The following is a 26,626-nucleotide window of genomic DNA, read 5'->3' on the forward strand; positions in this document are numbered from 1 at the left end:
AAACTCTGCGGAACTGCAAAATAATACAAAGAAGTCAAGAAACAAAGTACGAACCACGTAAATTGCTGGGCCAATGCAGATAAAGCCAGGCCGTCGAGGAGTAAAAAGCGGAGTTTAGCTCCTTTTTCAGTGGAATTTGCACGAGTCCGTGAAGCCTGAAGGTCCGCGGGTCTGAGGCTAGGTGGGACTTGGGCTCGGGCTGTTGCTTCATTAGCTTTGGGCCTGGAAATGTCGGGCAATGTCGTTCGTTACCCCCGCCACGGCCGGTAGGTGGCGCTGCCGCGGAGTCCCACAACTAATTACGAGGCAGCCCGCCAAACCCCGGCCATAAAAACAAGTTCATGATAAAATGCCCAACTTGAACGGACTGGGAGGGACGCGGATGTGGTGGCGAGCTGCCATAGACTGCAAGCACCCTGCGCCACCATATACATAATAATAAAATAAAATTAAAACCGTCACGCCAGGCGTCAGTGGAAGTCCCCGTACGTACCTGGCCAGCAATCGCGGCAGAAAACAAAGCCATCGAAACCCCAGCGAACCGAGTCCACAAGGAGCTGCCTCCGAAGCTGAGCCGGCACCCATGTCCGCCTCCGTGTCCAGGCCAGGTCGGCAGCGGATCGGGCCAGCGGGTCACCGTAATGAACCATTAATATGCCAGTTTCCCCCCAAAATCCGGCGATAAGAACGCCGCGCTTTTCCTACATCGAAATCGAACTAAGAGCCCAGACCACCGCAAAAATGATATTTAATCTCATAAAATGTTTTGAAGTTATTGTTATTAGGCTAACAATATTTTAAGTTTTAGAGGTGATTTTAATAACATCATTTTTATTACACGTCTTTTAAGATAAAGATAGATAATTAGTTTTAATATTTCTTAAAACAGCGCCTCAGACTTTTTGGGCAGTGCATAAATGGAGCTCTCCATTGTTTTCCCCGCCTCGCCGCGCTTTTCCTACATCGAAATCGAACTAAGAGCCCAGACCACCGCAAAAATGATATTTAATCTCATAAAATGTTTTGAAGTTATTGTTATTAGGCTAACAATATTTTAAGTTTTAGAGGTGATTTTAATAACATCATTTTTATTACACGTCTTTTAAGATAAAGATAGATAATTAGTTTTAATATTTCTTAAAACAGCGCCTCAGACTTTTTGGGCAGTGCATAAATGGAGCTCTCCATTGTTTTCCCCGCCTCGTCAGAAAGGGCGACTTGTGCTTATCATTAATAATAATGTCGGCATGAGGCGAGCATTACCATTTGGCCAAATGCTCAATTGGAAGGCTTGTATTGTACATGAAATTGGCTTTGAGCCATTGTGTGTGAGCCAGGGAGCTGGGGTCTGCGAAGGCACCTGTTCGGGGCGGAAGGTAATGCAACAAGCTAACATCGAGCTTGCAGATAGTATCTAATGCAAATGGATGAAATTTAGAGCCACACATATAAGAAACGGAGAGTGCTTAACATTAAGAACCACTTGGGCTCTTGTGGGCCACGCCCAATCAAAAAGAAAACCTAAATTCGGTTTGATTGAAAATTTCTTATGTACAATTTTACATATTTATAAGTTCAATTTGACCAAAACTAAATATTTAGGTTATGCTAAGGTTGCAAAAAACAAACAAAAGCGGTTACCTTTGCCACCTTTCCCCTCGGAGCCACACCCTATTAACCCCTATTTTACATGTCCAACTCCCAATACAATCCAAATTAGCCCGCCAATCCGGCTAGCATATCCGCTTAATTGGTGGAAAGTAGCGGAACCGTTCCGGCCACGTTAACTTTGGCACTCCGAGGGCGATGGAACCGCTCAGCAGCCGACTTGGACAGAAGACACTTGCTGGGCAGAGATGCCAAAAGGAAGCTGACAAGTTGCCAACCATCCAGGCGGTGAAAGAAGAGGGAGAAGGAGCAAAGGTCCCGCCAAGCATTCCAAATCGATTACGACTGTTTTCAGGAAGATCAAAGAGGGAGTGGGACGTACAGCTGTCCCGCTCCTCCGCCAGCAAGGTGTTTATTAATAAAACTCCAACTTTTCGGCCCGAAGGAGATGGTCACAGGGCAGGCGAGAGAGACGGCGACAGAGCAACAGAAACAGTTGGTGGTACGCGACACGCAAAGTGGTGACAATGCCATGTCCGAGTCCAAGTCGTTGGCACCGACTGCGCAACGACCTTCGGCCGGATACGGTCCCGAATCCGGATCCTAGGGTCCTGGGCAATCATCGTTAATGATGGCAACGTCCTTGTGCGCCCGATTTGACAAATCAATTTGTGCGCTAACAGCATGCGCTCGACTCCCAGTCCGTTGCAAGTCAGTGGGATAACTCGAGGACGAGGCCGAGGACATGCAAAGTACCTTGTCGAGCTCTCTGTACGGCGGCGATGACAGGGATCACAGTACGAGTAGTTGGCCCAACAGACCAAACCGAAATGTTTGCCAATACGGCTGGAATCTGTTTGGGCGGCTCGTGGTGTGCAAGTGTATCTGCTGATTAATGGATCTGCGAGCCTGCAGAGCTACAAATATCCTTTTGAATAAATAAGTTGGTCAAACAGTAGTTTCCTAATCTTTATCTGATTTCAAGTACGTGCAATACATTTATTACAATCATTTTAGTGTTGTTTCAAAACAAACTAATTGTCAAGATTATACATTTTGTTTGGAATTCCTTATTTTATAAAGCAGATCGATTTTCCTAAAGATGCAATTACTTTGGGTGAATGGTTGTCTAAGAGTCTATATCCATATTTTTGGACAGAATTTTGTGAAGGAGAGGTTTTGAATGATTTTTACCTTTCAAGACACCAGACACCTTTTCCAAAAGTTAGTAGTGCAGGTATAATAAAAATTGAGACATACTACACTGGGAATCTATAGTCTGTACCAAATCAATTTTCATTTAATCTCACACTCTGGGATATATCTCACACTTATACATTTTATAATTAAACCAAAGATGGGAAAAATAACTACTGTAGTAGTTAGTTCTTTATCAGGAGCAATGCTTATTTTTAAGATGATTGCCTCAATCAATTGGATTGCTTGCAGTCCCCGTATTCCCCGTTAGTTCTCTATTATCCTTGACTTACGGACTTTCTTCCACCTCGCACATCCCGAGGCCCATAGCTCTGCTTTGCACAGGACACCTCATTAGCAGGGATCATCGCTGCAGCTCTGGACTCTACCTAGAGAAACGCTACCTGGCTTTGACTCCGTTCGACCGACCGACCGAACGACTGACTGACTGAAAGCTAAGCCTTTCCCACTCTCCTGGCTTAACTCTTGCCTGCGAGCCCTGCGCAGGACCCTTTGTCCTGCGAGGAAAGGGGTTCGTGTCCTGGCTGAGCGATGAGCACCGCGCACGAGGACGAAGAATGACAGCAAATAAAAGTTTATGGCACCGTCGTAAACGGGCCTAAAACGAGTTGACCTGAACGGAGGACTGTGCGCCGTTTACTGCATTCTTCCTGGCAGCAAAGGATTATTTCCGAAACGGCCTAATCCTGCAGAGGGGAAGGGAGTGGGGGAGGAAGCGGGACAGCCAACGACTGGCACTGCAAATCCTTTCGAAACGTTGGGCCGCCTCCTGGAACTGGGAACTTTGATTCGCAAATCGCTCGCAAATCCCCTTTTGGGTTAGTCCACCTTGCCGTCGAGTAAATATTTTGAGGTTTTGCGCTGCTTATGCGCCAGGCAACGCCTGGGTTTATTGGTTCATCATCGGATCAGCAGGTAGATCCCAATCTAAGTCTCAATCCGATCTCGATCGCGATCGGGATCTGTCTGGCCCAGATCCGACCGCCATCCCAGCAACAATTAATAAAAAATTAAATTAAGTTTCATCTCGAGTCGCGTCGTTGTAAATTACTGTTTTCCCTGCCTTTGATGTTCAACACTTTGTCAGCTCATTAATCACGGCTTACGGGGAGGGCGCAATGCCAGAGCCGGGAGATCGGCATGTCCATGATCTCTGGACAGTCCCAACTTCCATTATGGCCATGGCTGCCCTCCGTGTTTTTGGAGGTTACATCGCCGAGCTTTTCCTCTCGCGCGCCTTGCCGGGTAATTTTATATCGCTACCGAAAATTAATGCGTAATATTTTGTATTTAATCGTTTCCCGATCGAAGCTTTCTTTGCTACTGTGGCTGAGAATTTTCTCCCCAACTCGGTGGGTAGCGAGTTAAATCGTAATTGGTTTATTAACCCAGTTGGCGATACCGGCATTGGATTTCGTCTGGCAATGGGAAGAGATGCCTGACAACAAGTTAGAAAATCCCCTGATTATGGTTTTAGGAGAACGAAATCAACTAGATCTAAATGGATTTTGTGCAATTTTCCTGGCTAATCTGTCGATCTACCTGGAAAACCCTTCGCCAACTCCTAAGTCGATTGTAAAGTCAATATTTACTTTTCTCTCGCCGGCCAGAGGAAAACAAACAGCGCTTAGGAGTTTTTTCTAGATTAAAATAATAGAGACTTATCCCTAGGCCGTCTGAGCTGTCTGGAGGTGAGGACTCAAGGATAATGACTTCATTAATTGCCATCGCAGACACGTAGGATGGTAGGATGGGCTGATCCCCGATCTGAAGGGATGAGGTGTGAATTTGAGGTAAGTCCGAACGAGGGCAATTACTCCGGGTTACTGGGTTACTCTGAAATCGGGGGGCAATTAACACCTTGGTTGGAGTTGTCTTCGCTCTTCTGCCCAGACGAAATCTCTTGCCATTCCTTTTCGGGAGTTTCTCTTTTTCGGAAACTATGCGACCCCTCTCACAGCTTGAGCAGGAGTTCCGAGAGAAGGAGGAGTCGCCCGGGGCGACTGTTGAGATCTCCAGCCAGGTCCGTGGAAAGCGCAGCTACTTAAAGGCTCTAATGGCCCAGAGGATTTCCCATTTCCCGCTGCGAACAGAAGCGTGTCAAGGCTGCTGAATGGCCAGGACTTCGAGTGAAAGATCATGGAATACGGCATAAATTAGCATAGATGTATTTATTTTCAAGGCACTTGCTACTTAGGCTATCTGCATCTTATCTTCTTAACCTTAGTTGGTAGGGTATTTACTAGGCTTAGGTCTACGAATTGGAACTATTTTGGGGGCGAGTCCGTCAGAGGTTTTCCCACATGGAAAATGTCTGTACTGCCCCCACACAAAAATGTTATTTTTATGTTGCTCCCCCTATGTACATCTTTGGCGACTCGTCCCAGGGATCCGGAGACACCTGCTCCTGGAGGTGGAGGATCCTTGCTCTTGATGTTCAGTACCAGGAGTGGTAGAACGGCTGTGGCGGCATCGTTGTGTAGTTCACCTTCGAGGGCGACGGGAAGGCGGCGGCATTGAAGTTCTGCGGCATGAAGTGTGCCGTCGAGCTGGGCGGCGGATAGTGCGGATGGGCGCCGGCGTATTGCGGATGCGCATGTGGATGTGCGTGCGGATGTGGCGCATGGGGATGTCCGTGATGAGGATGCGAGTGCGCGTGGCCGGGGGCCGAGGGATAGGCGGCATATTGGGACGCATGCTGGTACGGGTGAAACATCTGGTGGGTGGTCACGTCCAGGGCCTGGCTCGTGGAGCTGGTCGAGTTCAGCGAGTCCTCCGGCGAGAGTGGCGCATTGGGACGCAGCGCCTGCATGGAGCTCCATCCGCCATACAGCTGCGACTGACTGGCCGCCACCAGATCTGCCGACTCCACCTTGAGGGCAGCCGATAGCTCCTCACTTCCAGCACTGGCATTGGCCAACGACTGCGAGGGGTCGACTCCCGAGTTGCCCCCACTGGAGGTCAGTCCTCCGCCACTCACCACCGCAGAAAGGCTGTTGGGAGTGGGCGGCAACTGGCCAAAGGCGGAGGACACCGACTCGTTGGGACTCTCATTGCGCGGCATCGTTTGGTTGGCATCAGTTTCGGTTCCGTAAACCGAGCCCAGCTGCGTCTCATAGCTGGACACGATGATGTTGGCGGTGGGTGTGGTGTTGCCATTCTCTCCCGGCATTATGTAGCTGGCGGTGTTGCCGCTGGGGTTATAGAACTGGTGATGGTGCGGCGGTGTGGTCGTGACTCCCGGCGACAGGTTGCTACTGGGCATGGGAGCGGCGGATACGGAAATGTTGGCGTGAGTGCCGTAGAAGTCGTACTGCTGCTGGTACACACTGGCGGCATCCAGGGATCCTGGCATCATGGCCAGCGGAGCCATGCTAGGCACACTGGAGACCACGCTGGGCAGAGTGGGGGCCGTTGCCACATGACTCACAGAGGAGACTCCAACTCCAGGAGCTCCGGCCGAGACCGAGGTGTGTTGCTTGCGAAGGCGAGCCCGCCGGTTGCTGAACCACACCTGGATGCGAGCCTCCGTGAGATTGGTGCGCTGAGCCAGCTCTTCACGGGTATAGATATCAGGGTACTGGGTGCGCTCGAAGGCGCGCTCCAGCTCGTCCAACTGGGAGGCGGAGAAGGTGGTTCGGCAGCGGCGTTGCTTGCGCTTCAAGGCGATTCCGGGCTCACTTTCGCAGTCGGAGATGTCCTCATCGGAGGGCTTGTTGTGGTTGTGATGGCCGCCCGAGACATCGGAGCCGCAGGAGCTGGAGGCCTTGGTAACACCACCCGAGGGAGATTCCGAGGCGGAGGACAGCTCGTTGTCCAGCGGAGCATCTCGGCCACGCACCAGGCGCGAAATGGCGGACACCGAGGGCGCTGTGCTCCTGTCGCAGACTCCCTCGCGGATCAGCTTCTCGCGGATCTCCCAGGAGAACATTCCCGGATTGCTACGCTTGTAGTCCTCGATCCGGTTCTCGATCTCGGGCGTGGCAATCCTCGGCTTGGAGCCACCAATCACTCCCGGCCTGATGGAGCCGGTCTCCTGATAGCGGTTCAGGATCTTCGATACGCATCCGTGGGACACGCGCAGTTGTCTGGAGATGACACAGGGCCGAATGCCATCGGCAGCCATCTCGACGATTTTTAAACGGATATTGTTGGGCAAAGGACGACCGTTGATGAAAACTCCACCTAGTTGATTGACGCGCCCCTGGCCGCTGTTCATGTCTGGAATGGGAGAAGAGGAAGTGGAAATTTAGAGGCTTTTCCAATTGCTAGGTAGCGGGAAGCGCGTGTCACTTGATTTACGACACCTTCGTCCGGAGTTGACTTCCCGGGAAGAGGGAAACTCGGAGCTAAGGTCGAAGGTCAGAGGCGCGCGACTCTCCCGCCGGGCAGCTAATGGCCATTAGAGAGTTGCCGGCGGCCTTGTATCGGACTGAGATCTTTTTGGCAGAAAAGTAAACAGTGAGTTTTGAAATGGATCGACGGAGAACGAGAGATCTGCAGGAGATCTGAGGTGTTTAAAAAAAGCTTAGAATGGGATGTGAAAGGGATGGATCTCCAGATGTCCATCTTATTTAATGGAGTGATTTGGCTACATAGGGGTATGTCAGAATATATATTTGCCAGAATCCTGATCCTGAGGTCTTAGATATCTCAGATCATTTTTAAAGAGTGCTTGTCATCTTGAAAATACAGTCATACAGCAGACACTTACCTTGCATGGTAGAATATCCATTGAAGAAGGGTCTGTGCATGGCGGCAGCAAAGGCGGTTACGGTCATAGTTTCTGGAGCTCCAAGATCCGCGAAGTTGTCCCGGCACAAAACCGGCGGTAACTCAGTCTTGGAGTTCGTGTATCACTTGGTGGTCTTATCACTTCAGATCTTGACGGTTTTTGGACACTCTGTCACAGTCATAAGTATGCGTTGCGAGGTGTTGATTAACCGATTGGTTTCAGTTCGAATATCTCAGGGCGCAATCTCGATAAGGCGAGGCGGCGGAGGCGAAGACGAAGACGAGAGTGGTGTGACTCGTTGCGCAGTCTGTGCCTGACTGACTTCACCATCCGAGCGTCGGCCAAGATCGTTGCCTTTCTGTGAAGCCCCGGCCCAGACGTCGGCCATGTCCCACTGCCACTTGGCAGGTAACCACCACGCGGACCAATCGCAGAGCTCTCTTCCGCGGCCTCTCGCTCTCGCACTCTGTCAGATATCGGGCGATGTAGCACCCATCTCGCTCGTCGCCGGGGGCGTCTCGGCTGGGAAAGCGTTGTGGAATGGGGGAGTAGGGAAGAGAACTTGGATGGGGAATACGGGAACAAGCGCGCCCAATGCTTCTCGGCTCCTTGGCACTCCCGATTCTCGTCCTGGGCCTGACTTTAGCACCTGCTATGTGGTTTCTAAAAGTTTTTACCGGTTTTCGGGTATGGAAAACGGGTTATGTGGTAGACCTAATAAAATCAGTGCGCGTTACACACTTTCAACCGTAATATCCTTTACGGCACCCCATTACAAGGACATGTGTAGCAGCAATTTGCTTTATACAAGTCATATCCCTATGATTATCTGGCACCATTCAAAAGAAAAAGTTATCATAGGCTGTCGGTATTCCTGGGCTAGGTTTTGTTGCTCGATACTTTCTTTGGGGTTCCACTTGACCCTGGAAATCAAATTAGATATTCAGTGGAACTCATAATGCAATCGAATACGCGTTTAACACTCGTTACAAGCGTAATATATCCTTTATTGATACCTCATTAGGGCTTTTCATTTATATAGGCGCGGGAGCAGCCAGTTTTCCGACAGTTTTAGATAGCCATCGGAACCGGTACAAATAGGTCTTAAAGATCAATATTGTGATTAAGAAAATAAAGGATACGTTGAAAAAATAAAAAGTTGTGATAATAAATACTAATAAAGTAAATTTATATTAATACAATCTTATAATGATTTAAAAGCACAAAAATAGGCTACCATAATTTGTAAGATGTCGAATCCTGCTAAACATAATATCAGTGTCCGACGAACAAATAAGATACCTTAAGTACCAAACGCGAACTCGGTTGCATATGATATTGCTTAGTTGCAGCTATTTCACCACAGAACATCAAGCAGCAGGGTTAGAAGGATCCCAACCACAACCATATCCTTGTCACGCTTTCGAAACAATTATACTCCGGTGCTCGAGGTGATGGCATCGTTGCGACCCTATTCAGTAGGCTGTCGTGAGTTTGATTAATTGTGGGACTTCACGCCACAGAGACCCTCAAAAAGAAGTTAAATAAAACCGCTGGAAAAGAAAGCGCTGAGCGGGATAACTACAAGCCCGAAACCACCGAACAATAGAGAGCGCCAAGTGTAGGGAGAATTAATGATGGACCCCGGTCGAAACGCCAGCGAGGAAATTGGCCCAGAGAGACGTGACGAATGCGCATCCTCCTGGCTCGGATCCGTATCCAGATCCAGGCGCAGATCAAGGACGACGGAGGCCGCAGGCCAACAAAGGTTGGGTGTCTACTGCTCGGTGCGGCTGCCCGTTGGGAGTTTGGTTAAGCAAACCCAACGGGAGGAGTTCGTAGTACCAGGCACCCAGTAAGGAGTCCACACATTTTCGCCTGGCAGGACAGCAAAAACCCTGATGACCTTGGGCCGGTGGCCTTGGTGGCAAGCAAGAACAGGAAGACATTTCAATTGGAGCAGGCGCAGGAATGTACATATCTGGGAGGCAGGCGCCTCAATCCGCGATCGATTCGATCCTTGTTGATTTCCCAATTTAGCGACACAATGAGCGCTGAAAAGACAACTCATATAACGCTAATTTCGCGCTATCAACACTTGGAAGGGAGATCCGAGACTTGGCGAGGAGAAAGGTCCTGGCAGAGATGCAGGAAGCCGTAGGAGGCATCGGTGCCATAAACACTCCGAGCCAGCTTCGCTCGCATTTCCACGAACCAGCCAGCGGGAAAATGAAGACACATCCGTGCAATGAATAGGGATGTTAAGAGACTTTTTATGATGCCACCCAGGGTGCTATGAATGAAAATCCTCCTCGTGATCGTCAACTTTCGCCAGCGGATCTCTCGTACCTGCGAAACTGAGTCTTCAAGAGAGGATCGCATCTGACTTGAAAGATCTGCTTCGGAGGCTCGTGCGCGCAATCGATGCAAACAAATAGCTCTATAATCGACGACAACTTTGAATAGATTGTCCCTTTTATTTACCCCAGTTTTACGACCATCCTGCGTTGTGAAAGCTAAATGCATTGCCTGGCGTAGTTTTGAATATGAGTAAAAGGGATTACTTGACTTATATCTTTCTTAGCAAACGATACATTGTTTGTTGTTTTAGCCAAAATTTTTCTACAGCCATAAGTCGTCCAAGGGCAACCCTAAAATTATTAAATTATCTTTCTAAGCTTATAACCACATTTAAAAAAAATCCCCAATTTAAAGAAGAAATAATTTGAAAGCAAATAAATAATAATAATTGTTAAGATTGCAATGAAGTCTTAAGGAAAATCAAAAGAATTTGTTTATTGTTTTCGCTGGGATTGTCTGACCTTTTCATACCATTTAGGTGCTAACTTTTGTGTTGTGCAACAACTGATTTTTTTATTATTCCAGGCTATGAACTCCTAAATACCATCCAATTACTACAAAGTCTTGTTAAAAAATCAGACTTAAAATATTTTAAGCATAACCCCTTGTCTCGAGACCTAAGCAGTAAAACTTTTTAACTTTTAATTATTATACAAATTTTTAATGCCTCTTCTGTTATTTATCCATGTCCACTATTGACATTAAGTTAGTTGATCGGTGTTAAAACATATTTATATTTTGCACTAAACTAAGCATTTAAAAAGACGTCTCCATGGATATTCGCCTTTTCGCATATCGTTCAATCTGGTTAGTGGGTATGTCCAAGTCTTCCTACTTTTCTCCTCTGTGTTTTTGCTGCTGTTTGTGTTTGGCAATCGATTCGCTTTGGCCGGACGTAATGTGGTCTGTTGTCACACATTGGAACGGCCTTGATTGTTTCACGTTCCCTGGCTCTAATGTCTTTATCAGGCCCTTTGCGATTGTTGTTTGTGTGGCTGTTCATTTGGATGCTGTGGTGTGCAACGAATTTCCATTTCTTCTTCTGTCCACAGCCCACAGAAGGCTCTTCTCGCGCTACGGGATGCTTAGATAATGAACTATTTAGAGCCATCATTTCCAGAAAGTAGGGAATTCGGGACCGAATATCTTAACGCACCATAACATACCATGCTTAAATTTTATGCAAGACCATTTAAATGTTATTTTGCAACATTGTACGGAGTAGTTTTATTTCAGAAAATTTATAATAAATAAACCTAGATATTCTTTGAAATTTTTGATTTTCTAACCAGCTATTATTGTCGTTCCTTAACTCGTACTTTACTTTATAATTAATCCTCAAGTTTAATACTTTATTTTAGAATAATTTGCTTTAATCCACGGAAATGCATCTTTACATAACCATCTTAAAGCCCCGAACTTGGTACTAAGAGTACGTCCTTTATTTTCCCCGATTAAACTTCAGTTCTGGTTCGAGTCCTAAGCCCATGGGCACTGTTGATCCTCTGGTCCTGTTCTGATCCTCAAATATTTCCACTGGTTCGCCAGACTGGCAGGCGACGATTGACTTTTTCCTAATCCGCAGTTAGTTTTAGTAAATACGAGTCGCAAAGGAGTCCCCCTGGTCACGGCCCAACCCAAAACCAGTCCTCTGAATCTCCCAGCACAGTTTTCTCCGGAGACCGGGGCGATCGTGAATCGAAATCCCCGCTTAAGCATGCAAACAAATAGCGGCAAAGTGAGAGATTAGAGGGAAAATCGCACCAGCTTAGGCCTGGGTCCTGGTCACCCTGCATCCTGGATCCCGCAGATCGCCAGTTGACTTTTTCAAATATTTTGGAAAAGTTCTCGAGTGTTGATCGCCCGATTATAGCGGATAATCGCATTACAGTCCGACGTTTTATTGATCAACATTTGTAAACGATTTGGCATGGCAGTTGGGTGGGACGCGCTAAACCGGTCCAAGGAATCCCAGGTAGCACTGGCCACGGCCCAACTGCCCGAGAAAAAATGCTGCGGCTTAACGCAGCCCACGCCCACCGTAAAAGGGGGCGGAAAGCTGAGGGCCTTTCCCGGTCTCCGGGCGATTAACCCTTGCTCTTGGTAGCAGTTTAGCCGGGCTAATTGAAGGCATTAGTTGTTTGTGGGTCGCGAGGTGGCTTCCGCAGAACTGCTTTGTCCTCAAATTAGCATCTCTCATGTGGCTCGATCGGAGTCGGAGGAAACTTCGCGCCGCTGCCCACAATCGTATGGTTTTGGCACTCCGACCGCACGGCATTCGTCATGCACTCAGGGAAAAACTCCGCTGATACGCAGAACACAATTTTGGATTCTAAAATTATGCACATTCATGCAAAACAATTTTTAGGGAAGTACAGTAACACAGCAATCAACAGTATTTATTAAATGTATGATATATAATTTTTATCTTTATCGAATATTAATTTAATTCTTATCAAACTAAGAATTGTATATTGCCACTTTTGTAATATAATGTGGCTATATGTGATAATACTAATCTGTATAAACTGTTGATCTGTAATAAATATTATTGGTGACTTTTGATATATTATTTAACGGTACCGCTGAAATAAAATAAATGGCCTAATAAAACCTTTTTACCCCCTATAAAGAAAATGGAAAAGCATTTCATAATAATAGAACATTTTGACCCAAAAAAAGGTGTTAAGAATTTAGTATGAATTTTCTAAAGCAATGTGTATACATATATAAAAGATGTATTACATATTTTTAAAGCATACCTCTCGAAGACCTTAGTCTCGCAACCCCACATTATAGAATGTTTGTTAGCGAAATACAATTTTTATTGAATTTAAGACATATATTTACAGGTTAGTACTAGTACTAAGGAAGCGAATAGAATATGGATATATAAGCAGCAAAGCCATATTATAAGGCGTGGCACACTTTTTTAGCTCAAACGAAGAGTATCGATGAGACAAATACATTTAATTTAAAAGTTTTTTTTATCATAAAAACTTTACGCGGTACAGGATTGGCGGATTGTGGGCTTTCGAATGCGCCCGAATCATCTAGCTTTTATAGTTTCCGAGATCTCAGCGTTGATACCGACAGACGGACATGGCTAGATCGAATCGGCTAGTGATCCTGATCAAGAATATATATACTTTATGGGGTCGGAAACGCTTCCTTCTACCCGTTACATACTTTCCGTCGAATCTAGTATACCCTTTTACTCTACGAGCAAAAGATATAAAAATATTTCATTACTTAAAAAGGATTACCTTCATCTGTACTTTGACGTCACACCGTCTGACAGAGATTTCGCTGGTCATGCTGTGAGTAAAGAGCCTGCAGGAATGCTTCCTTATCCCGGGGACGAAAGGGGAGCCCCTGCCACATACACCCACTTTCGAGAAACTCATTAGCCTGGGGCACAACAAACGGAGCCCAAACAAAACAATCCCAGCCAATCGAGCGCTAAACGCTGTCGGCACACATCTGAGGCGGAGGCCAACAAATTGATCATTAAACAGAAGGCGCAAAGGAGGGCGCAACCCATCGTTGTCCAACAGCAGATCAGCTCCAGCATCAGCATCAGGTCGAGATCAAACACCTGGGCCCTCGACCTGCCGAAGAAAGTGACGAGGCCGCGACGTCAACAAGATTAATTTGTTTTCCGGCCCGGGCCCATCGAGTGGTTCCATCTCCATCCATGGTTCTCTCTCCATCCATCAGCCAGCAACCTGTTGTCCAGTTCTCCGAGTTGTAATTGCTCTGCTTTGTAGTCGATCACCATCGATCGGGGATCGAACTTACACTTATATCCAGCGAAGAACATCATTAGTTTTCTCGAGTAGAGTCCACAATTTAGGTGGCGTTTTCTCACATCTCACATCGCGGGTTTTTGACTTTTTCTTTGGATTCTGGTCTCGGGGATCTTCTCTTCGGCGGCGTTTGTCCATTAGCCACGGATCGCGTCGGATGTATGCGAATTTAAATAAAATTATTCAATTGTTTCATTAATCACTGGCCCTGGGCTGCGTTTTCTAATAAAAATGCATTGCAAATGGAAAATGATTTCCAGAGCCTGTTATTATTTATGCATTAGTGGAAAAGAATATTGGGGCTTATATGGTAGAGGGTGTTACGTGATTACAAAGCTCATGATCAGCAATAATTATTATGTCTTTAATTTTAAATATATATACTAGCCGAGATATGCAGCGAAGCAACTATTCACAATTGCACATCCCAACGGATGGTCAGATTTCGAGCATTTTTGGCACGAGGATAGATATTGATAATCAAAATAAAATTGAGTTCACATTTTTTTAAATGTGGGTGGTAGGCAGGTGTTATAGTGGGCGTGTGCGATAAGCTTGCGCTTGCCCAGAACCTCAAAAATCTGCATGCCAAGTCAGAGATCTCAGCATTAATATGCACGGACGGACAGACAGACAGACGGACAGGGCTAGATCGAGTCGGCTAGAGATTCTGATCAAGATTGTATATATTGTATGTCAGAAACGCTTCCTTCTACCTGGTACATACTATCCGACAAAGCTAGTATCTTCTTTTATCCTGCAAGTAACGGGAATAAAAATTGGCTTTTGATGTACTTTAGATTGTGTAGAAAAAGGGTTAGTAATAACTTTCTAAAGTTTTAAGGTTTTTAAGGTTCAACTAGAAGATAATTTTATTATGAATACAAAAAACGTTGTCTCGTTCCGATAGAACGTATTCTTTTTCCCTATCTTTCCTGCTAATTAGGTTAAATAATAAAAATGAAAAACCGAGAAATCGCACCTTAAACCTCCCCGCCGCTTGCTCACTATTTCTTTCGTAACTTTAAAAATACTTGGAATATACTTCTTAAATTTTGGAACACGTTCTTGGATAGTTTTGGTACACATTTATGCAACTTCTGCTACTGATAAAACAAATAGCATTTCTTTTTTAGGGATATTACAATCAGATTTTTCTGAAAAAACTACAATTAAAAATAAATTAAGGAATGTTTTGCTTGCCAACAAATTTTTTATTATGTTAGGTGAGTGAATAAATAAATGATAAATGTTTTCTTGTTTATTAAATCATATTCTTGAATCAAGGCCATTTTCGGATGACTTGGACGATACTCATTCCTAAAGAAAGCCCAAAGAATACTCTCCTATATGAAGTTTAAAGTGCGCTTAAATTTAGGATGGGTTTTTATGAGTTCGGTAGTAAAAGATGTTTACCACAAACATACTTCGGATTTTATAAAATATAAGAAAATAAAATAAAATATAAATAAAGCTTAGTGCTTATTTCAATTTAATTATCAACTATGTTGTTACTTCTTGGTAATTAGATATAATTCCAAACCCACACTAACATGAAAAATGTTCACAATGGTCAACCGGCAAGAATGGTATACAATCCGATCGATCGAGAAACATAAAAAATATGTGCTATAGTTCACGATAAAAAGGCAGGCATGGCGAATTGGGAGGCTGCGACCGTAACGCACACTTAATTTCCGCTTAATCAAACAGAACAGCGACCAGGGGCAACCACATCAACCCACATCATCTGGAGCAGACGACCCCTCGCCCAATCCCCTAGAGGAAAAAGTGCGACAGACGCAAGGGCTCATTTGCATGGGTACTTTGATGGAGAGCGATGGGTGTCAGAGCATGAAGAGCTCGCCCCATTGCGCAATGGTGGTGGAGCGGGTATCGCGTCTTTTGGAAAGATGCGCGCAGTTGTCTTCGCCGGTTTTTCGGGGAGAGGATTTCAAAGGAAAACTGCCAGTTTTCCAGGAATGCCTGCCAGCCTTGTAATCGCAATTTGTATGGCCAAAATATCAAAAGATAACGCCATCCTGGCCAGACAAAGAGGTCATATCAGTATGATTTATAAACGGTATATCATCGAGATCAATGATTATTATACGGTTGCAGAGGGTAAGATATGAGTCAGAAGTTTGCAACGCAGTGAAAGACGTTTTTGACACCATAAATTATATATATTCTTGATCAGCATCACTAAACGAGTCGATCTAGCCATGTCCGTCTGTCCGTCCGTTTCTTCGCAAACTAGTCTCTCAGTTTTAAAGTTATCGGGCTGAAACTTTTCCAAAAGTCTTCTTTCTTTTGCAGTTGGTATATAAGTCGGGATCGGACAACTATATCTTATAGCTCCCATAGGAATGATCGGGAAACAATTTTTTTTTTATTATACCTTTGATGTTCTTAATAAGTAACGCTTGGAAATAACATTTTTTAAATAATTCTTATTTTCGAATTTGATTTTATCAAAATCGGTCGACTATGTCATAGAAACGATCGGAAAATCGGTGGAAAAAGAATATATTTTAAAGAATTTCGAATTAAATTTAATAAAAATTGGACGACTCTAACATATAGCTGTCAAAGAAATGGTCAGAGAAACAATGAAATAATTGTTTTAAACATCACTGATGCTAGGAACAATCCTTAAAAAATTAACATGGGGTTACTTAAATTGATCATTTCTTATAACTGCAAGGGTATACAAACGTCGGCTTGTTGAGGTAAAGTTCCATTCTTGTTTTTCTTATATTGGTTAAGATCCATTAAAATCTTGCTCCACAAAATAGCACCAAAGTTACTGAGAGAGAATGAGGGTCTGCTACGTAACAGGTAGAGGGAAACGCTTTCGACCTCATCAAGATTATATATAATCTTGATCAGGAGCCGAGTCGTTGTAGCCGTATCCGTCTGTCTGTCCGTCTATATAAACGCCGAGATCTACAAGACCCAGACACTTGGAGATTGGCATGTAATACCTAAGCTTCTTGCGCAGAGCAAAAACTGTGGTCCCTAAATTTTGAACTGATATGTATTGTCAATATGATTATGTTTCGTCTATACCTACCGTTTGACACAAAAAGAGTTAGCCACGCCCAATATAAGGCCCACAATTGCCCAAAACTCTTATAACTTTCTGTCGCCAACATAACCATTTATTGATAAGTGATATATCTCCATCTCCGTTTTGCCATCTTTAACTGATTAATGAGTGTCTGATAGTCGAGGCACTCGACTACAGCGTTCCTTCTTGTTTTGTTATTAATTTAACCATCTTATGCCGCCACACGCCGCGACGCACAACCTCAATGATGTGCGTATAAAACCGCAATCATTGCCATTACCGAACAATCGCGGAATCCATTATTGCCTGATCAGCGGATCATAAAGTCGAGCCTCCTTCACTGGAAGGATACGTAAAAGTCGGAAAAAATTAACGCTGCGATCAGCGACCGTGAAATCACAGCCAATATATGGAAAGGTTATACATACGATCCTCGCAAATATCCCGAAAAAATGTGTGCGTGCAGGGAGGAAGTGAAATGCCAGAGAGGATGCTGATGTGTATTTTATGACGGTTAGGATCCTGGGTTCCGTTCTAACTCTCTTCTAGGGAAGTACATTAGGCGTAGGCTGGAGGGTCAGGTAAATTCAAACTCTAGTAACCGATTATATCCGAATAAACATTTTTATGATGAACCTTAAAAATTATGTCAAAAAAGAGCGAGTTTATTGGGATAGGGTGTGAGAGTGACCCAAATCTATTGTTTCGGCCAGTAAAGGGTTTTTACGTTTTCGACTTTTGTTTTGACTTTTTGACGGTTGTCTTGACTTTTTGAACTGCTTAGGTTCCAGGAAATATTCGATTGTTTTGCATATAAAGGGCAAAACTGAGCCATGTGTCTTATATTGTGTATAATGTATACTTTTATATTTTAAAAAGTAAATAACCCTTTTTGGGAACCCCATCAAATTAAGCTAATAAGCCGAACGAAAGACATGTAAAAGAAAACAGAATACACCCCACCAAAGTTACATTTTCATAGTTCCGCAGAAAATGTAAGGCGGAATGACCCACCCTAAGCCGCAAATAAAACACCAAATTATGCATTATACTTCAGCCGAAGCTCCGCCCATGCTGGGCTCTTTCAGGGAACCGGGAACGCAAAGAAAACTCCGCCCCAAGTGGCAGTGAAAAAAAAAAACACAATTTTACCACAATACTTCGCTGCGTGGGCGTACCAAATCGAAGATTCGTTTTGCTCTTTTGGTAAACCGAGCGGTTAAAGTCGGAACAGCCCAGCCCAGCCAATTGACCATATGAGAGGAATCGAAAAACCAAGCGGGGTTCCTCCGGGGAGATGGCCTTGAGGCGGGAGTGGACTCCCTACTGCAAATCCATGTGTCCCGTCCATGGGTGTGACGTTCTGGTTTCGGAATTGGTCGCGCATCAGCGTCGCGCCGTGACCTTGGTGGATTTGCGACCCCGCACCACTCGGTGCTACGTGGTATGTGCGGTTTGGGTTCTGGTCGCAGTTTGGTCGCCGATCTCCGTCCGCGCACAGCAAGGTGCACTTCCCGGGGAGATTGGCTGAGAGTTTCGCAGAAGAAGCGTAAATATTTTGGGTGATTATTTTAGATAATCTTCGACTAATGTCCTTGGATTGTTTCACGTTGTTCGTCCTGAGATACATCTAAGTGCTTGGAATGGATGCTTATTATTTCCTTTTAAGACTAGGTTATAGGCGCTCTAACATATAAAAGTAGTAGATGAAATAATTAAATTTGTAAGTCACAGTGTAATGGGCTGAACAAGCAGATGTTTTCTTCATTTGTATATTAAAACTAAAAATTCAAATTAAAAATGCTTTAAGTAAATATCGGTTATTATCATAAATAAAATATATTCTCTAATATGTATCATACTTTTGTATCGAATTCAAGAAATGTCAAATTCAATGTAAAGATATATCTTGTTTATCATTCCATTTTGTTTTAGTTTAAATATGCTTTAATGCTCAATTTTACCAATATTTGTATACCCGTTACGCGTAGTGAAAAGGCGAATATTTTGATCAATGGAAAAATGTATGTAAGAGCGTCTCTCACCTCATAAAGTTTATTTAGTCGAGTCGATCAAGCCATGTCCTTCTGTCGGTCTGAGCGCTGTGATCGTGGAAAGCATAAAAGCTAAAGGGTGGCGATTTCGGATTTAGATTCCATATTTTCGTACGCAGCTTAAGTTTTCTACAAGAACATGCCCTTCCAACTCTGACTCCCAAAAACGGCCCATAATATGGATCCTACAGTTTGGCATGCCCTCTCTAAAGCGGACAAAGCGCCCTAAACGCAATAATCTATCTGCCTCCCAAAATACAATACCTTAATTTATCACGTTGGTGGCTCTTAAAAAAAAAAGGGATGTGTTTTTCTTAAGTTTATTAAGTTCTAAATTTGAAAATTCTAATAAGTAATCATTGCTTTCAAATATCTGCATTATTTTTCCGAATACACTTTCTTCAAAAGTTTAATCTGAATTTTTTTGTAGAACCGCCATAGTTTTTGAAACATCGATGAATCGCCCAATATCGATAATATCTAAAAATCATCGAGAAACATCGCAAAAATAATCGTTGCTCAATTAGTCGATGTTTTTTTACATCCCTACGGGTCTTTTTTTTTACTATTTCCCACCCACCCCGAATCAGGTGAAAGCAGCCCGAAATTACACAATGTCCGAGGAAAAGAAGAACGGCGATGAATTAAACGACCTGCTGGACAGTGAGTAAAAGCCGGATATTCCTTTGGAGGCCCATTTTCGACGCCTTACATAATGTCCACTACGTCCTCCACTTTCCGCTCAGGTGCTCTGCAGGACTTCGACAAGAGTGGAGCAGGAGACAAACAGGAGAAGACCTCGTCCGCGGATGCGGCGACCACCGAAGCAGCCGAGGGCTCCGAGGATCCCGATGCATTTTTCATGTGAGTCACTGCGGAATTGCAGCACGGCACTTGAACTTTGTATTCTGACCTGCTACCCGCTTCTCAGTGAGCAGGCCAAGGTGTTGGCGGATCGTATGAACACGCTCTTTGGAGGTCCGAACACGCCCAGTGGTGACATACCGCCCCTGCCGCAGGATCCCGACCAGATCATGGCCGGGTTTAAGAAGATGGCCGAGGCAGCGGCGCTCACCTTGAGCGGCGAGAATTCGGCGACCGACGAGGATGTTTCCAAGTATTCAGATAGCATTTCCCAGGCACTCAAGGGCCTGCAAGAGGGCTCCGAGAACCTGACCGCTCCCGCCTCGGAGAACGACATTGCCAGCATGTTCGGCTCACTGAATCTGGACGGCGTATGGTTCACTGGCCACACCATTTTCTTCGCAGTGCTAATGTCATTTCCCTTTTTGGCAGGCTGGTGAAGGAGATGGAAACATGTTCCTACCCTTCATGGAGGGCATGATGCAAAGTTTGCTCTCGGCGGAGATCCTGCTGCCCAGCATCCGGGAGCTGCTGGAGAAGTATCCCAAGTACCTCGAGGAGAACGACTCCAAGCTGTCGGCCGAAGACAAGGAGAGGTACGTCTTGAAATCACTTCCAGAGATTAATTTTTATTAAAATTCCATGTCCGCAGATACCAAAAGCAAATGGAGCTTTACAAGGTGATCGAGGGACATTTACAGAGTGAGAAGGCCGAGGATTCGGCCGCCGTCAAGCGCGAGAAATTCCGCGTGGTGCTGGACGACATGCGCAAACTGCAAGACTACGGCCAGCCGCCGGCAGAGATTCTAGCCGAGACGGGCGGTGACCTTCCCTTCGGCGATCCGCAGGCCGCAGTAGCTGCCGGCGGTCCCGGTCCCCAGTGCCCCACCATGTAGTGGCTGACGGAGCACGGTCGTCTCGTGGTGTGCCAATTGGTTAACTGTTGAGTGTTGCACATTTATTAGGCTAAGCAATTTGTATTTTATTTTATCCCCGACAAAACAATACGGCGGTCGCTACTGGTTATCATCTCTCTTCAAGCGAGCAATTCTTTTTGTATTATCAGTTGGTTTATTAAGTTCTCTATACCTAAATACAATGCCTCGAAATATAACTAGAGGAAGAAGCGGCGTCGGGACTCCATGGAGTGCCGCTTGTTGCTAATGATCCAGGCGTAGTCGCCGGTTTTGCTGTCGAAGGTTCCCTCCTGCAGGGAGCGCAGCTTCAGGGTGAAGCGCGGTCCCAGTTCGCGAAGCTTCACGCGCTTGCCTTCCTTCGAGAATTCGTAGCGATGGTGGCGGAAAAAGATGTAGTCACGTTGATTGTGGAACGTCACCGCTCGGCGGCCGCGGAACTCGGGGTCGTGGTGGAAGAGCGCGCCCAGCATACGGCCCACTGTCAGACCTAAGCGGGTGGTAAAGTTGGTCAGGATCACCTCAGGCCTGTGCTTTGTTATCTCCTTGTGGTCGCGTTTAATGTCTGAGGTGAGCTTCACGTTGGACACCTTGAAGTGGGCGGTGGGTCCATTGGGCAGATGGATAACCAGAAGCCCGTTGGGCTTCCTGCGATCCTCGTTGATAATCACTACGTCTGTGAAATCTTCGCGCACGGCGCTCTTGCAGATATTCTTGACCGACGACTTGTTACGGATCTTGACCAGGGCGTTCGGGAATATGCGCGATAGTTCAAGCCCGAACTTACGGGTTTTGGTCACCGGGTTGTCGGCGAAGGTGATCAGCACTTTAGGCTCGTAGGCGCGTTCAAAGTACGAGCTGAAATCGTCCAGTTCCAGCTCCTTTTGCAGCTCCTCGTTGTCGGAGTCGTTGAGGTTTGCCACCTCCGTCTGGTCCTTCTCGCGCAGGCTCTCGATGGTGTGTCCCGGGTTGGCGGGTACTCCTGCCTTGCGGCGGGCACGTCTCTCCTGCATCTTTTTCTTGTGCTTCTCCTTCTTCATCTTTTTGTAGAGCGCCAAACGCTGCTCCTTGTTGCGCATTAGGCTGAGGGGGTTAAGCACCGGAATGCGGGTCTTCTTGTCGTCATCGTCATCCTCGTCGTCGTTGTCGTCGTCATCGTCCTCATCCTCTTCGTCGTCATCTTCACCTTCCAAATTTTCACCAGCTTCCTCCCTTTTCGGCTGTTTTTTGCTGCTGGGGGCAGCCTCTTCCTCATCGCTGCTGTCGGTGACTGGCCCCTCCTGGACTTCCACATCCTGCGGCTCCTCTTCGTCGAAGCTGGAGTCGCTGTCGGAGTCCTCTTCCACCCGCGAAGGAGCTGGCTTTCGCTTAACTTTAACCATTTCACGTAAAATCAGGAACACCAACAGAAATGCAAGCGGCACGTGTTGATATTCTTCCTCTTCTTTTTAAAAGCAGTCACAGGAAAGCGTCCACACCTGCTGTTAATGGCAGTGTTGGTTAACGCGCAGTTCAAAACGTGCAGCTTGTAAACAAAACTACAAAATAGAAATGGGCTTTCGAGTTTTAGAACTATTCAGCGGAATTGGCGGCATGCATTATGCTTTTAAATGTGATGTTAATATAAGACTAATATAATAAACACATAATTGAAAGATCGCCTTACAGATGCGCAATTGGAAGGAGAAATAGTTGCTGCCTTAGATGTGAACACCGTGGCCAATTCGGTTTACTCTTACAATTATGGCAGCGACATCGTAAAGACCAGGAATATCCAGAGCCTGAGCGCAAAAGAGGTCGCGAAGCTGCGGCCCAACATGCTACTGATGTCACCGCCCTGCCAGCCCCACACCCGCCAAGGATTGCAAAAGGACACAGCGGACAAGCGGTCGGACGCACTTACTCATCTTTGTGGGCTCATTCCAGAGTGCCAGGACCTGCAGTACATCCTCATGGAGAACGTGAAAGGCTTCGAGAGCTCGCAAGCGCGAAGTATGTTCATTGGGGCGATCGAGAAGGCGGGATTCCATTGGCGGGAGTTTATACTAACACCCACTCAATTTGGTGTTCCAAATACCCGACATCGATACTATTGCATTGCCCGCACAGTTAAGGACTTCTCATTTGCTGGCGGAAAGATCTGGGAGGACATGCCTGGTACCAAAGCCCAGGATCCGACTCTTTCGCAAATCTCCCAGATCTTAGAGGAAAATGTATCCGCAGATTTCCTAGTGCCGGATAATGTTTTAACCAAAAGGGTTTTGGTCATGGACATAATTCATCCTGAGCAAAGTAGATCGATGTGCTTTACAAAAGGCTATACCCACTACACCGAGGGCACGGGCTCTGCATTTACTCCACTCGCGGAAGCGGAATCCCATAGAATCTTCGAGTTAGTGAAGAAAATCGATGAAAGCACTCAGGAAACCGAGAAGCCCGAGGAGGTGCTGCAACAGCGCTTGGAGCTCCTGCATCAGGTTAAATTAAGATACTTTACTCCTCGCGAGGTGGCTCGTTTAATGAGTTTTCCAGAGGATTTCAACTTTCCCGAGGAGACAACGAACCGGCAAAAATATCGCCTGCTGGGAAATAGTATAAATGTTAAGGTAGTAGGCGAACTCATTAAACTTCTGACGACTAAATAATAAAAGAAGAATGTTAAATGAAATCAAATGGGAAATTACAAAAAAAAAAAAATAGGAATAACATTTTAATATCATGATATTTATAAACATTATTTTTAAGCAAAAATCTAGATCGATAGAAAGATTTTTCAGTGCCTTTGTATATGATCATATATTTAATATTGGTTGATTCAATAATTAGTTAATAATAAAATATAAAATAAAAAACATTTAAAAATGTTCCCGGCCAGTGTTGATAATGCCGCAAAGCGAAACGGTATTATGCGTAAGAATATACACATTTTTCGTGGCTTGAGAAATGGGCACACTGTCTGTGCTCTAATCAACAAAAGATTCACCCTAATTTACGAAGAAAAACAATAATAATTTCACTCATAGCTAATTAAGTGCCAAAATGATACCAAAAAAGACTACGGTGAAGGATTCACACATCGTCAAGATAGCCGTGGAGAGGGAAAACCATATGGCGCAGTTGATAAATCTGGATCAGAGGCATCCCCTAGCAAGTCAGTAAATAAAGAAAAATAGCTCAGATTATTGGATTTGCTAGATACAAATATGTGACGAACCGTATTAAATAGAGCTAATAAAAGTCCGGTAGTTACCGGTGGCGGTAGTAATAAGTTGGATTCATAGTGGTGGATAAAAGCTGAAAAGCGGAAGCCATAACCAACGCCCTTTACTATACATACTTTCGAGTGATACCGTGATGTCAGCGCCCTCCCGTTTTCCACTCCTCATTAATATGCAATGCATCACAGGAAGTCGGTTATATTCATTTTACTTATTGCTTCTTCCCTTGCAGGCAAAATCCAGGACATATGCAATGGTTGGTCCATCACTGATCACCAGAACTACGCCCTCCAGTTCTGCGAGTCCAACAACCAAAAGTACGTGACCGAGAAGAATCGGAATGAGATCAAGAACGGCTCCGTACTGAGGCTGCAGTACTCGCCGTCCAAGACGGCGAGCGATGCCATGGAGGTTCTGCTGAACGGCAATCCGCAGGAGAAGGCACAGCGCCTCAAGGAGCTCACCTCCCTCAGCACCGATCACACCTTTGCCCTGGAGTTTATCAAAGAAAAAGGTCTCGACACACTGATCAAGATGATCGAGGATCCCGGCCAGACCAACGAGGACATTCTCAAGTACAGCTTGGCCAGTTTCGTGGAGCTAATGGAGCACGGCACTGTTTCCTGGGAGGTGCCGGAGAACTCTTTCGTGGCCCGCAACATTGAGATTGTGAGGAACTTCCAGAAGTACCCCACAAATTGCGGAGAAAGCGCACTTTCCAACCTGGAGAACATTGTCATGTGCAGCAATAAACATGTCCTGGTCGCTGCTGATATCAAGCTTCAGGACATTCTGCGACTGCTGCAGGAGGTCAATTCTCCAGTGATGCGACAGAATGCCATCGCTCTTCTAAACGCCCTGTTCGTCAAAGCAGACGAAGCCCGGCGAAGGACCATCGCCCACACAATCAGCGCCAAGCAGTTTCGCCTGGCCCTCATTGGCAACGGACTGGGCACCGAGATGACCCACCAGCTGTACGTGCTGCAAACGCTGACCCTTGGTCTCCTAGAAAAGCGAATGCGCATGAAAATGAATGCCCAAGACCAGGATGCCCACGAGAAGATTAAGGAGCTGCGTCGCATCGCCTTCGATGATCATACCAACGCTCTGAATCAGAACGACGACCACATCCGTCGAGGTGGTGGCTCAGGAGCCGGGAACGTTAATTTTTCGCAGTACTACAAAAAACTTGGCTTCAAATGCGACATTAATCCTGCACAGGATTTTATAGAGACGCCACCGGGTAAGGATTGTTATTGATTGGGCTACCTTAATATGCTCACTAAAAGCTGTTTTTTAGGCATACTGGCATTGGATTGCATGGTGTACTTTGCTCGCAACTATACCCAACAATACGCAAAGATTGTGCGGGAGAATTCCTGCCGTGCGGATGAGCACGAGTGTCCGTTTGGACGAACCTCCATCGAACTGGTCAAGGTGCTGTGTGACATCTTGCGCATTGGCGAGCCGCCGGCAGAGCAATCCGGCGACTTCCAGCCCATGTTCTTCACGCACGACTCGCCGTTCGAGGAATTCTTTTGCATTTGCGTAATCACGCTGAATCGCACATGGAAGGACATGCGTGCCACTGCCGAGGACTTCACCACAACCTTCAGCGTGGTGCGGGAGCAGATCCAACGAACTCTCAAATGCAGACCTGAGAACCTGGAAGATTTCCGCAACAAGATCGCTTTGTTGACTTACCAGCAGATCACAACTTTACGTCAGCAAGAACGCACTTCGAAGGAGGAGTGCGACTCAACTGCATCGGCAATTGTGAAGCTAAAAGAAAAGATATCGCCACACATTCTGGAGCTGATCAAGCAGCAGCGGCTTTCTTTTCTGGTGGAAGGTAAATGTCTCTATCCATATAACTTGGTTTCCCCAATTGAATCATTATTAATTGATTTGATAGGTACCCATTTCGCAAAATATTTGCGAGGAACTAGAACTAAGGACAAGTTCTGGTACGCTCGACTTTCGCCCAACCACAAGGTTATTCACTACGGCGATTGCGATGAGAAGACAATACCCACCATGGAGGAACTGCCTAAAAAGCTGCCAATTAGTGAGATTAAGCAGTTGCTAGAGGGCAAAGAATGCCCACACATGAAAGAAACTCGCATTAGGAAATCCGCCGTAAATCTGGCCTTTTCCATAACGTTTGAGAACATGGAGCACTCCACGTTGGACTTCGTAGCGCCTGACGAAAGCATATTTAACTACTGGACGGACGGGATAAACGCTTTGCTGGGGCAGCCGATGGTCAGCAAGCAAAAGAACGAGGACTTCGATACCTTGTTGTCCATGGAGATCAAGCTGCGACTACTGGACACTGAAGGCGTCGACATTAGTAAGGACCCACCGCCTATACCGGAGGACCCCGAGAACTACGACTTCTGCTTCGAGAGCTAAGCATAACGCACAGATTTGCTAAACAAATATCGATTCATTCTAGACTCCCATCACCCAAGATACATGCCAAAGTGTACCCTACATATATTCTCCGATCTGATCTGCTAGTATTACTTGTGCAATTCCCGAACACAAAATGAACAAACTGGTGCGGGCACTTTCCCCTGCCTAGCCATTTAGTGAACTTTTACACCATTTATTATTACAGTAGGTATATAATATAGAGATCATTAAATAACACATTTTATAAATAACAATTTTGTACAAAAACTAACAAGGGAAGCGTATTTTTATCCAAGGCTAGAAGGTTACAAGTCGAAAAAGCAAAAAGCTCGGCTGGCCGATGCTTGAATGTCA

At 45.6% G+C, this 26,626-nt stretch overlaps 5 protein-coding genes across 5 annotated transcripts; 3 read left to right on the top strand and 2 right to left on the bottom strand.

The window, feature by feature from the left end:
• Window positions 1–4,971: 4,971 nt before the first annotated feature.
• Window positions 4,972–7,889, bottom strand: LOC108034269 (segmentation protein paired). Its single transcript, XM_017109128.3, has 2 exons — window positions 7,541–7,889; window positions 4,972–7,047 (listed from the first exon to the last, which is right to left on the bottom strand). Exons 1-2 carry the CDS (start codon window positions 7,605–7,607, stop codon window positions 5,264–5,266), a joined length of 1,851 nt encoding a protein of 616 aa, XP_016964617.1. The 5' UTR covers window positions 7,608–7,889; the 3' UTR covers window positions 4,972–5,263.
• An 11,482-nt stretch (window positions 7,890–19,371) lies between these two features.
• On the top strand, window positions 19,372–20,762 carry LOC108034175 (peroxisomal biogenesis factor 19). Its single transcript, XM_017108987.3, has 5 exons — window positions 19,372–19,521; window positions 19,605–19,722; window positions 19,790–20,093; window positions 20,155–20,318; window positions 20,375–20,762. The coding sequence occupies exons 1-5, from the start codon at window positions 19,389–19,391 to the stop codon at window positions 20,616–20,618; spliced, it is 963 nt and encodes a 320-aa protein (XP_016964476.1). The 5' UTR covers window positions 19,372–19,388; the 3' UTR covers window positions 20,619–20,762.
• LOC108034174 (probable ribosome production factor 1) lies at window positions 20,740–22,093 on the bottom strand. Its single transcript, XM_017108985.3, has one exon. The coding sequence runs from the start codon at window positions 22,016–22,018 to the stop codon at window positions 20,837–20,839; it is 1,182 nt and encodes a 393-aa protein (XP_016964474.1). The 5' UTR covers window positions 22,019–22,093; the 3' UTR covers window positions 20,740–20,836.
• Window positions 22,094–22,120: 27 nt separating this feature from the next.
• Window positions 22,121–23,402, top strand: LOC108033403 (tRNA (cytosine(38)-C(5))-methyltransferase). Its single transcript, XM_017107724.3, has 2 exons — window positions 22,121–22,248; window positions 22,305–23,402. The coding sequence occupies exons 1-2, from the start codon at window positions 22,188–22,190 to the stop codon at window positions 23,279–23,281; spliced, it is 1,038 nt and encodes a 345-aa protein (XP_016963213.1). The 5' UTR covers window positions 22,121–22,187; the 3' UTR covers window positions 23,282–23,402.
• A 163-nt stretch (window positions 23,403–23,565) lies between these two features.
• Window positions 23,566–26,546, top strand: LOC108033991 (engulfment and cell motility protein 1). Its single transcript, XM_017108716.3, has 4 exons — window positions 23,566–23,787; window positions 24,087–25,097; window positions 25,155–25,706; window positions 25,770–26,546. Exons 1-4 carry the CDS (start codon window positions 23,676–23,678, stop codon window positions 26,267–26,269), a joined length of 2,175 nt encoding a protein of 724 aa, XP_016964205.1. The 5' UTR covers window positions 23,566–23,675; the 3' UTR covers window positions 26,270–26,546.
• The last annotated feature ends 80 nt before the right edge of the window (window positions 26,547–26,626 follow it).

Source organism: Drosophila biarmipes, chromosome 2L, assembly GCF_025231255.1.
Source record: "Drosophila biarmipes strain raj3 chromosome 2L, RU_DBia_V1.1, whole genome shotgun sequence".
NCBI classification, from domain to species: domain Eukaryota; kingdom Metazoa; phylum Arthropoda; class Insecta; order Diptera; family Drosophilidae; genus Drosophila; species Drosophila biarmipes.